This window comes from Tachyglossus aculeatus, chromosome 4 (assembly GCF_015852505.1).
Source record: "Tachyglossus aculeatus isolate mTacAcu1 chromosome 4, mTacAcu1.pri, whole genome shotgun sequence".
NCBI lineage: Eukaryota > Metazoa > Chordata > Mammalia > Monotremata > Tachyglossidae > Tachyglossus > Tachyglossus aculeatus.
In genome coordinates, this window is record NC_052069.1 from 72,591,102 (window position 1) to 72,603,510 (window position 12,409).

The following is a 12,409-nucleotide window of genomic DNA, read 5'->3' on the forward strand; positions in this document are numbered from 1 at the left end:
CTAGAAATTGTGATTTTTTTAATGTCTATGACATTAAACCAATGAAGTGAATAGAGGAAGTGTCAGCATTTTACAAATGCAAAATAACAAAATAAACTGTTAGGAGAGTTTTTAGATAGTGCAGATAAAACTCTCCTATTTTTTTAACTCATTAATCTACAACTTTTATTAAAGACCTCAAATCTACATCTCCAGCCCTGATCTCTGTCCTTACCTGCAATCCAGCATTTTTTACTGCCTTCAGGACATCTCTCCTAAAACCAAGCATGTCCAAAACTGAACACCTTACCTTCCCGCCCAAACCCCATTTTCCCTTTGTCTTTTCCACCACTGTAGACAAAAATGCTACCTTCACTAATCCATAACCTTGGCATTGTTCTCTAGTCATCTCTCTCATTCATTGTCAGTCATATTTATTGAACACTTACTATGTGCAGAGCACTGTAGTAGGCACTTGGAAAGTACAATTTGGCAACAGAGAGAGACAATCCCTACCCAACAACAGGCTCACAGTCTAGAAATCCACCCACTTATTCATCAGTATGTCACCAAATCCTGTTGGTTCTCCCTTCACAACATTGCTAAAATCTGAGCTTTCCTCTCCAGTCAAACATGCTGGTCCTTATCCTGCTGAACTTATCCTTTCCTGCCTTTACTCCTGCACCTGCCTCCTTGCTGTCTCTCCCCACTCTAACTTATATTTCACTCTGCTGCCCGGATCATTTTCTGAAACGGTTCCTTCCACATCTTCCCACTCCTTAAGAAATTCCAATGGCTGCCTATGCACATCTGTATCAAAGAAAAACTTTTTACCATTGGCTTTAAAGTACTCAACCAGTTTGTCCCATCCTACCTCACTCAGTGATCTTCCACAGCTCAGCGGCTCTAGCTCCAGCGTACTCACTGTACCCTGATTGTGTCCATCTCACTGCTAACCCCTTGCCCTTGTTCTCTCTCTGGCCAGGAACTCCCACCTCATTCATGTACAACAAACCACTAGTCTCCATGCTTTTGAAGCTTTATTAGAATCACATTACCTCTTCCAAGAGGCCTTCCCCAACTAAGCGTTCATTTCCTCTATCCCTCTCCCTTCTATGTTGCCTGTACCCTTTAAGCATTTGATAATCATCCCATCCTTGGCCCCACTGACCTTACACAGCCTGTGAACCTGTTGTTGGGTAGGGACTGTATCTGTTGCCAAATTGTACTTTCCAAGCTCTTAAGCACACAGTAAGCACTCAATAAATGCTACTGAATGACTGAATGAATCCATAATTCATTTTAATTTCAATATACTCCTCTAGCCTGTAAGCTCCTTGTGGGCAAGGACTGGGTCTACTAACTGTGATATTCTCCCAAGTACCTAGTAAGGTGCTCTGCACACATTAAGCTCTCAGTAAATATCATTGATTGATAATCAGTTGTATCTATTCCAATGCTTAGCACAGTGCTTTTGCATCGTTAGTGCTTAACAAATATAAGAGAAGCAGCATGGCTCAGTGGAAAGAGCCCGGGCTTGGGAACCAGAGGCCATGGGTTCAAATCCCGGCTCTACCACATGTCTGCTGTGTGACCTTGGGCAAGTCACTTAACTTCTCTGAGCCTCAGTTCCCTCATCTGTAAAATGGGGATTAAGACTGTGAGCCCCACGAGGGACAACCTGATCACCTTGTATCTCCCCAGAGCTTAGAACAGTGCTTTGCACATAGTACGCACTTAACAAATGCCATTATTACATTATTACATTACATAATTATTGTTGTTAGATATTATTTTAGTCAGGCTTTGAAAAGGTGAGGAGTATTTGTCTGATCAATATGATGGTAGTGGGAGTTCCAGGCAAGAGAGGAGGGCGTGAGCAAAGGTTGACAGCAAGAGAGTTGAGAGTGAGGCCCAGTGAGTAGGTTGACTTTAGTCAGTCAGTCAACCATATTTATTTGGCACTTAGTGTGTGCAGAGCACTGTACTAAGCGCTGGGGAGCATACAACACAACAATAAACTGACACATTCCCTGCCCACAGTGAACTTACAGTCTAGTAGGAGAAACAGACATTAGAGGAAAAAATGGTGTCTGAAAGCAGTGGGAGAATAACATGGATAAGTTGTGAGGTGAGAGCTCACTGAGCACTTGAAAACAAACAGTCAAGAGTTTCTGCTCCATGTGAGAGGAATGGGCAACAATTTGAAGTACTTGAGGGGTGGGGAAGTGGGGTGGAATGATGTTTAGAAACTGATCTGGGTAGTGAAGTACGGACTGGAGAAGGGCTAAATAGAATAGCCCATCCTCGCTCCGCCACTTGTCAGCTGTGTGACTTTGGGCAAGTCACTTAACTTCTCAGTGCCTCAGTTACCTCATCTGTAAAATGGGGATTAAGACTGTGAGCCTCCCATGGGACAACCTTATTACCTTGTATCTACCCCATTGCTTAGAACAGTGCTTGGCATATAGTAAGTGCTTAAGAAATACCATCATGATCATTATTATTTTATTATAGTGCTCAGTGAATATCTCCACAATCAGTACTATTGATCAATGGATGGATCTGATTCCACTGATTGATTGATATCCTTCCTTCCTCGCCCCCTCTCCACCCCCCCACCTTACCTCCTTCCCTTCCCCACAGCACCTGTATATATGTATATATGTTTGTACATATTTATTACTCTATTTATTTATTTTACTTGTACATATTTATTCTATTTATTTTATTTTGTTAGTATGTTTGGTTTTGTTCTCTTTTTGACTGTGAACCCGCTGTTGGGTAGGGACTGTCTCTATATGTTGCCAACTTGTACATCCCAAGAGCTTAGTACAGTGCTCTGCACACAGTAAGCGCTCAATAAATACGATTGATTGATTGATCGATTATCTTTGTTGCCAAATTGTACTTTCCAACCCCTTAGTACAGTGCTCTGCTACACACAGTAAGCACTCAATAAATACAATTGAGTGACTGAAGTGAGGGGAAAAAAACACATAATAAAATGAAGCAGTAAACACTGAAGATTTTTAAGGCTATTTGCTATTTTAAGCTATTTTAATAGCTTATTAATAGCTTATTAATAAGCTATTTTAATAGCTATTTGCTATTTTAAGGCTATTTGCTATTAAGGCAATCAATATTATTTACTGAGTGCTGACTGTATATAGAACACTGTACTAAATGCTTGGGACAGTACAACAGAGTTGAGAGATACTTCCCACAATGAGCTTACTGTCTAAAGATTGAACACAATGCTTTAACATACAATATGGAAGAAAATGGGACACACTGAAATTCTAAAATATTGTGTGGGAGTGAGGTTTTGTTTTTTTCTTCTCCCTTTTAATCTAGTGTGCCATTAAAATTTCCCAACATGGCCCTGGCCAGAGTGTTGGACTCAGAAACACTGAGATTGTGTTATTCAGCCAAGTCTCTCATGAGACTGAGATTGGTGTTATTCAGCTAAGTAGTCCCAGATTTAGCTATTCTTCATTTAAAGTTATCCAAGGAAGCTGTGATAAGAAACTCCAGGCGGGACCCAATTGATTGCTTGGTGAATGCTGCAGTAATCCTGGCAGAACTAGATTCCCAAATAGGATAATTCCTGAAATAGAGATTTGATTAGCACTATGCACTGGAAAGACGCTGAGGTTTAAAGCAATAAATGCTAAATTTGATTGCCTGATTATGAGAAACCAAAGACAATGTGTTGTCTGCATGGCTACCTTAAATTTTGTTTGGGGGAGTTTGCTGGAAAAGGGTGTAAGGTAAAAATATCCCTCAAGTTTTAGCTCACTTGAGCTAGTCACCTTGGGGGACTCTTACTACAGATATAGATAAAGCAGAGCAGTGCTGGAAATAAAGTGGGTTGTTCTGGGATTGCAGGGGAGATGGGTGAGAGAGTATGCTTCCCAGGACCTTTTTTCTGCTGCCTTTTTGCTGCCTCTTCAATTTTCCTCCTCCCTGAGGCCCTGGGCTCTGTCCCTTCATCTTCTTCAATGACTGGCACTCCCTACTTCCCTCCTCATATCCTCAACAGGGGATAAAGGCACTCCAGACCAGAGACAGGATTTGGGTGAGAGGTTAGTGGCAAGATAGATGAGATAAGGCACGGTGAGAAGGTTATCATTTGAGGACTGAAGTGTGCAGGCTGGGATGTAATAGGAGAGTAACAACGTGAGATAGAAAGGGGAAAGGTGATTGAGTTCTTTAAACCCAATGGTGAAGAGTTTATCTGACCCACATATTATTGGCATCATTAGCTACTTGATGTCGAATCAAGTAGAGCATGGCAGTGGGCCAATTTGAAGCAGTTTCTAGATAATCCTTTTTGGTTCCAACTTCTCTGTGCTTTATTTAAATGAAAAAGCAAGGAGTGCCAAACAGCCTTTGGTTAACTTTGGTAACATGTCATATTACAGTAGAGCTATTTAGAAATAGGCAAGATGTAATCAAGTTGATTAGCAAGAAATCAATTTTCCTTGAATAGACTCATGTAGTGGTCTACTGTATTACAATAATACAAATAATTGTACAAATGCATTTGTTAAGCACTTATGTGCTAAGCACTGCACTAATAGCTGAGGAAGACTTTATAAAAGCAGATCAGACTCAGTACCTCACTCCCACATAACATTTTAGAATTTCAGTGTGTCCCATTTTCCTCCATTTTGTATGTTAAAGCATTGTGTTTAATCTCTAGACAGTAAGCTCATTGTGAAAAGTGTCTCTCAACTCTGTTGTATTGTACTGTCCCAAGCATTTAGGACAGTGTTCTACACACAGTAAGCACTCAGTAAATAATACCGATTGATTTAGCCAATAGCCTAAAATAAAACTTAAGTGTTTACTGCTCTGTTTGCTATGTGTTTCATGTGGCTCACAGCCTGAGGGAGTGATAATAGGTACTGAATTTTAGTCTTTTAGACTGTGAGCCCACTGTTGGGTAGGGACTGTCTCTATATGTTGCCAATTTGTACTTCCCAAGCGCTTAGTACAGTGCTCTGCACATAGCAAGCGCTCAATAAATACGATTGATGATGATGATGATACTGAATCCCCATTTACAGATGAAGAAGTGGAGGCACAGTTAGTGACCGGTCCTATATCCCACAGAGCAGGCATATGTCAGAGCTGGGATTACCATACAGTCTTCTCAATTCCAGGCCCATGCCTTTTCCTCTAGGCTATGCTTTAGACTGAAGGCTCATTGTGGGTAGGGAACATGTCTACTAATAATGTTGTGTTATACTCTCACTCATTCAGTCTTATTTATTGAATGCTTACTATGTGCAAAGCACTGTATAAGCACTTGGGAGAGTGCTTATTGGGAGAGTGCTATTGTTGTCCAACAATAGAAGGACAATTTCCCTGCCCACGATGAGCTTACATTCTAGAGGAGAAGACAGACAATATGCCTATATAAATAAATAAATTATAGCTATGGACACAAGTGCCATTGGGCTGGGAGGGTGATGGTGAATAAAGGGAGCAGAAGTGAAAGGGAGAAGAGGAAAGGAGGGATTAGTCAGGACAGGCCTCTTGGAGGAGATATGTTTTTAATAAGGCTTCTGAAGAGGGGGAGAGTAATTGTCTCTCGGTTATGCAGAAGGATGATGTTCCAGGCCAGAGAGAGGACGTGGGAGAGAGGTTGGCAGTGAGATAGATTAAATCAAGGTATAGTGAGAAGGTTAGCATTAGAGGAGCGAAGTGTGTAGACTGGGTTGTAGTAGAAGAGTAGCAAGGTGCGGTAAAGGGGGCAAGGTGATTGAGAGCTGTACAACCAGTGGTGAGGAGTTTTTGTTTGATGTGGAGCTGGATGAGCAACGCTGGAGTATCTTGAGGAGTGGAGAAATATGTCCTGAGCACTTTTTTTTGAAAAATGATCCGTGAAGCAGATTGGCATATGAACTAGAGTGGGCAGAGACAGGAGGCAGGGAGATCAGCAAGGAGGCTGCTACGGTAATCAAAGTGGGATAGGATAAGTGCTTGGATTAAAGTGGAAAGGAAAGGGTGGATTTTAGTGATATTGTGACGGTGGAACCAACAGTGTTTTGTTATGGATAATATGTGGGTTGAATGAGAGAGAGGAGTCAAGAATAATGCCAAGGTTACAGGCTTGAGAGACAGGAAGGATGGTGGTGCCATTTATAATGATGGGAAAGTCAAGGGGAGGATACTGTTTGGGAGGTAAGATAAGAAATTCTGTTTTTGAGATGTTAAGTTTGAGGTGATGGGAGAACATCCAAGTAAAGATGTCTTGAAGGCATGATAAGAGCTTAGTACAAAGCTCTGCACACAGTAAGCACTCAGTGAATACCACTGATTGCTGCTTCTCAGTCACAGAATATATTTGGGGGTATCTGATTCTATGCAATGAATTTAGAGTACATCTGGAGTTAGAAAACGTTAGGACCATTTTTGTGGATGATTTAAAACCATATTGACAGGAATAATTGCACAGATTCATAAGTACTTGTAAAATGAAAGGAGCATGGAGTGTGACTGATCAAGGTGATATGAAGTGTTTCAAAAACTAACTATGATCGACAGAAAAGTGAATCCAGTTGCTGGGGAACATGTTCGTCTTAACAATAAAACATCTTTCTTTACACACTGTAGGTGGTGGCAGGGAGGAGAGTAAAACTTTTCCCTTATTGACACAACAGCCAGACACTGCTGTCATGGCAAGTGGGAATTACAGGGGATTGGAGAGAGAAGAGTGAGTGTCTAATTGTCACTTGTGTATTCTCTCCCATTGATTAGTAGAGTGCTGGGCACAAAGTAAAGGATTAATAAAGACAATTACTTTGTCCCTGTCCAGTGAGTGTGATAAAATCCAGTCACTGCTGGATGAAAGAGCGGGAACACAGGAGTGTGAGCCAGCTTTCCATGTGCCCTGGCTCAGGAATATCCCCTGTGCTACTTCCTGATACATGCTATGCTGCTTTTAGGACCAGAAAGTGCTGCTTTCTGGCTCAGTGTTTGAGTAAAGCCATTCCTTCCAATGAGCAAAACAGCAGATTTCTGTTTTCAAATAGTTGCTACTTGAACAGACATATCAACACTGATTTTACTGATGGAATATTCCCGACCATTCCCTTGAGGTCAGGGATTGAATCTACCAACTCTATTGTATTGTATTCTCCCAAGTAAGTACTTAGTGCAGTGCTCTGTGCAGAATAAGCACTCAATAATAGTTGTTAACTGATTCTGGTTAGCGCTAACCTCTGCTACCCTCCAGTCTAATGTAGTGCCTTTAGTGTTACTGTAAGGAGTTAAACAGTAAATCAGATTGATAACTGAAAATTGTTGATGTTACAGAATTTGGTTTTGAGGTAGGATCAGATTTAGATCATTTTTAATCATAGCGAGAATACCTTTTAATTCTATTTAACATTTTAGTATGTTGATGAGTTGTTATGTAATCAATGTTCCTGAGAAAAACTTGACTGTTAATTTTATTCTAAAAATCAATGTCTTAATTAAAGTATTCTCTTGAATCATATGGACTATTTTGCAGTGTATTGCTAACATATTTTTTTAAATGTTACCAGATTTTAAGATATATGGTTTTCCAGACTAATTTTAGACAAAGCATTTCATATGTGAAAATGCTTATATATATATATATATATATATATAAAATATAAATACTTAAATGTATACTTAAATATAATTATATATATAGTTTAGTATATGTATATACTTCATTTAAGTATTTATGAAATCAAGTGAAGGTACATTCATATGTTCATTCAATTGCATTTATTGAGCCCTTACTGTGTGCAGAGCACTGTACTAAGTGCTTGGAAAGTACAATTCAGCAACAGATCATCATCATCATCAATCATATTTATTGAGCACTTACTGTGTGCAGAGCACTGTACTAAGCGCTTGGGAAGTACAAGTTGGCAACATATGGAGACAGTCCCTACCCAACAGTGGGCTCACAGTCTAAAAGGGGGAGACAGAGAACAAAACCAAACATACTAATAAAATAAATAGAATAGATATGTACAAGTAAAATAGAGTAACAAATATGTACAAACATATATGTACAAACATATATGTACAAATATGTACAAACATATATATATATATATGTACAAACATATATACATATATATAGGTGCTGTGGGGAAGGGAAGGAGGTAAGATGGGGGGGATGGACAGGGGGACGAGGGGAAGAGGAAGGAAGGGGCTCAGTCTGGGAAGGCCTCCTGGAGTAGGTGAGCTCTCAGTAGGGCCTTGAAGGGAGGAAGAGAGCTAGCTTGGCGGATGGGCAGAGGGAGGGCATTCCAGGCCCAGGGGATGACGTGGGCTGGGGGTCGATGGCGGGACAGGCGAGAATGAGGTACAGTGAGGAGATTAGCGGCAGAGGAGCGGAGGGTGCAGGCTGGGCTGGAGAAGGAGAGAAGGCATGTGAGGTAGGAGGGGGCGAGGTGATGGACAGCCTTGAAGCCCAGGGTGAGGAGTTTCTGCCTGATGCGCAGATTGATTGGTAGCCACTGGAGATTTTTGAGGAGGGGAGTAACATGCCCAGAGCATTTCTGGACAAAGACAATCCGGGCAGCAGCATGAAGTATGGATTGAAGTGGGGAGAGACACGAGGACAGGAGATCAGAGAGAAGGCTGATGCAGTAGTCCAGACGGGATAGGATGAGAGCTTGAACGTGAAGGGTAGCGGTGTGGATGGAGAGGAAAGGGCAGATCTTGGCAATGTTGCGGAGCTGAGACCGGCAGGTTTTGGTGACGGCTTGGATGTGAGGGGTGAATGAGAGAGCGGAGTCGAGGATGACACCAAGGTTGTGGGCTTGTGAGACGGGAAGGATGGTAGTGCCGTCAACAGAGATGGGAAAGTCAGGAAGAGGGCAGGGTTTGGGAGGGAAGACAAGGAGTTCAGTCTTGGACATGTTGAGTTTTAGGTGGCAGGCAGACATCCAGATGGAGATGTCCTGAAGGAGGAGATGCGAGCCTGGATGGGGGGGAGAGAGCAGGGGCAGAGATGTAGATGTGGGTGTCATCAGCGTAGAGATGATAGTTGAACAGATGTAGGCAGTCCCTACCCAACAATGGGCTCACATTCTAGAAGGGGCTCACAGTCTACAAAATAGTGTCTTCATGTCATTCCGGGATGCTGATTTGAAGAAAATCAAAATTTCCTTAGATCTCAACATGAATGCAAATGCAATTTGATGTAGGTTGCTCCTTGATCTGCCTCTTTCTTTCAACGCTGAGCACAGAAGGTCCCTGAAAACTCCTAATAAAACCTAAGCTTCATGTATCTAAAGCTGAACCTCTCATCTTCCCTCATATCCACTCCTCCACCTAACTTTTTCATCACAGTTGACAACACTATTATCCTCCCTGTCTACAAAAGCCCATAACCTTGATATTTCCTTGACTCCTTTTGCAACTCTCACGTTGTCTTTGTTGCTTTATCCTCTACAGCATATCAGAGGTCCAGCTATTACCCTGGTTCAGGCACTTGTCATTTCAATCAATCAATCAAGGCCATTTATTGAATGCTTACTGTGTGTAGAACACTGTACTTAAGATCTCGATGGGGGTACAGTACATAATCGCTGCCCATAAGGAACTTAGTCAATGGTATCTACTGAGTACTGACCATGTGCAGAATATTGTACTAACCTGTATAGCTAACCTACTGTGTCAGTCTCTTCAGTGTTCTCAGACTCTCCCTTTGCCAGTCCAGTCTGTTCACCCATTATAGTATCCCTATTGCGCTTTTTTAAGCATTTACTGTGGTGCATTGCCCACAGGAGGTGCCCAATAAATACTAATGACTGACTGGATGAAGGGCTAAATGTTCAGTGTTTGGCAGATTAGACGGAATAAGATTATTGCACTTGCAAACATGGAACTAAGATCTATGAGTAACAGAAAGTTATACCTTGGAATAAGTCAGACTCTTTAAGAACTTCCAGCACACTATGGGACCACTGAAGTCAAAGCTTTGAAATGCACTAACTAGTCAAGCTAAAAATGATAACCTCTTTAAGTTCCAGTGGATTTGTTTTGTAATTATGTTAAGATGGTCATGAATTATATCACTCATAAATCATCAAAATGCATCGACAGTAGACTATGAAAGCCTGTTATTAACTATTGTGATTTATACCGTTGTACAAAATTAATCATTTTAACTCTCTTTTCTACTTTTCTTCTGGAACCCAATGAATGACGGTAACCAGTATGTTACCCACATTTGAATCTGTCATGTGACATGGCTTTTCTCTAAACTGTGATTTAGGTAGGGAACGTTATCCAGTTCAGTTGCAAAAAGGGACATCTGCTCCAAGGATCTACAACTCGCACCTGCCTTCCTGATCTCACATGGAGTGGGATTCAGCCAGAATGCATACGTGAGTATGAGCATCAGGAAACACCAAAGTATATCTTTCATTAATCACAGAGGAAACAGAATTTGATTTTTTTTAGGGCAGGGATTATTTCTACCAACTGTATTATGTTCTTCCAAGTGCTTAGTACAAAATGTTTTGCACACAATAAGATTTCAATCAATAACCTGGATTGACTCTGGCAAGAGTATTTCCCTTCTGCAATTTCTCTACCAGATTACAGTACATGTAGATAGTGCCTAGTTCCAACACAGGTGAATTTCTTCCTCCCCTGATTCTTTTTGACATTGAATGTATATAGATTATAAGGAAAGTGCATGTTAAAAGGTAGATGAGTAAAGAAAACATAAAGCAACATGGGTAAGTCAGAAATGTGATATTCAGAGCCAGATGAATGTGAATAAAAAACAATACCATTTGAAGCAGAAAAAAGAATAGGGTAGAAATAGAAGAATAGGGAAGAAGGAGGACAGCTGACTGTTCAGATCAAAATATGCCACTAAAAGGAATATTTATCATTGTGAAGTATGGACTCGAGTAGGGAAAGACAGTCGTCAAAGTAGGATATAACAATTGTAACATAGTGCTTACTATGTGTCAAGCACTGTTCTAAGCACTGGGGTAGATACAAGCTAATCAGGTCTTACACAATCCCTGTCCCACATGGGGCTCACAGTCTTAATCCCTATTTTACAGCTGGGGTATCTGAGGCACAGAGAAGTTGTGACTTGTGAATGAGGAGGATCATTACCCCGGGAAACAACAATCAGCACCAAAGACTAGTGTCCTGATAAGCTCTCAATAAACGCCATTGATTTATTTAGATACATACCCCGCATGAGCGCCCCAGAACCAAGAGACATTGTGGTGTAAATGGCTACTTGTTGGGCAGTGGGTTATCAGGAATCTAGGGGCACAAATTGGTGGATCACACATAAGTATATCAATTTCTAGGAAGACACAACAGCCTACTAAATAGTATCCTAAAAACTTAAAGAGATAACATAGTTTACAAATTCCTGACATGTGGATTCTATAATCTGACTCACTAATAAAGTCAGACATCAATGAAATAATTATGTTTCTTTACATCTTTCTGGGTAGCACACAGCTGTAAACAACCAGAAACTCCAGCCCATGCAAATGTTGTTGGAATGGACCTGCCATTGCATGGTTATACGCTAATTTACACCTGTCAGGATGGGTTCTTTTTAGCTGGCGGAACAGAGCATAGGGTCTGCAGATCTGACAGCACGTGGACTGGGAAAGTTCCAGTTTGTGAAGGTAACTTCTGTTTAACAGATTGTTATGACATTAAACAGCATTGATTTTCAGCCTCCCATGCTGCCTGTAGTGTCATGTTTTGGAAAACTGCTCAAATAAAAAAAATTTTACTGTCCTTTAGATTGTCAAAAATAAATCAGTGTGGCAACTATCTTGAAGCAACCCTTTAGATTTTCAGACTTGTCAGCAGCAGAAAAAAAAAGGTCCAGGTTACAACACATGATTTAATCTTTTTTCTGGTATCATTAGAGTTATTAATTGATAACCCATGTATTGTCTCAGAAGCATACAAGGCTGGCTTGAAATGCTAACAACCACAGAGTATTTTCTCTACTGGTTTAAGCACGTTTAGCTAGAGAAGGGGAAGGATCGATCTCTGTCCCTGATTAACCATGTTCAAGGATATATATATCTCAACTGAATAAGGATTGACCCCTCTCACCTCTCTCAGTAGCTCATAATGTTATTTGGGAGCTGGACATGTTGGATTTCTATGGCTGATGATGGTGAATCTGCCATGTTTCCCAGTCACATTTTTAAGGCCTTTTAAATGTCTTGTCTGTTGTCTCTGTGCTCATAGGGTAAATGCACACTATGATGCCTGGGCTTAGGATTCCCCTGTCCATGGGCTGGCCAAGAGCTCTAAAAATGCTTGTAGGGCCAGCTCCATGACACAAGAGTCGGTAGAGGATTGGGGCCCAGCATAGTTTTAAAGGTATTCCAGGGAAGAGTTTTGGTCCACATGATGTGACCAG

At 41.0% G+C, this 12,409-nt stretch overlaps 1 protein-coding gene across 1 annotated transcript in view; it reads left to right on the forward strand.

The window, feature by feature from the left end:
* CSMD3 (CUB and Sushi multiple domains 3) overlaps positions 1–12,409 on the forward strand; it is a 781,433-nt gene that overhangs the window by 749,718 nt on the left and 19,306 nt on the right. The window contains exons 63-64 of the mRNA XM_038745631.1: positions 10,262–10,373; positions 11,475–11,654. Of these exons, the coding sequence (XP_038601559.1) occupies positions 10,262–10,373; positions 11,475–11,654 (292 nt within the window). The remainder of the gene's footprint in view (positions 1–10,261; positions 10,374–11,474; positions 11,655–12,409) is intronic.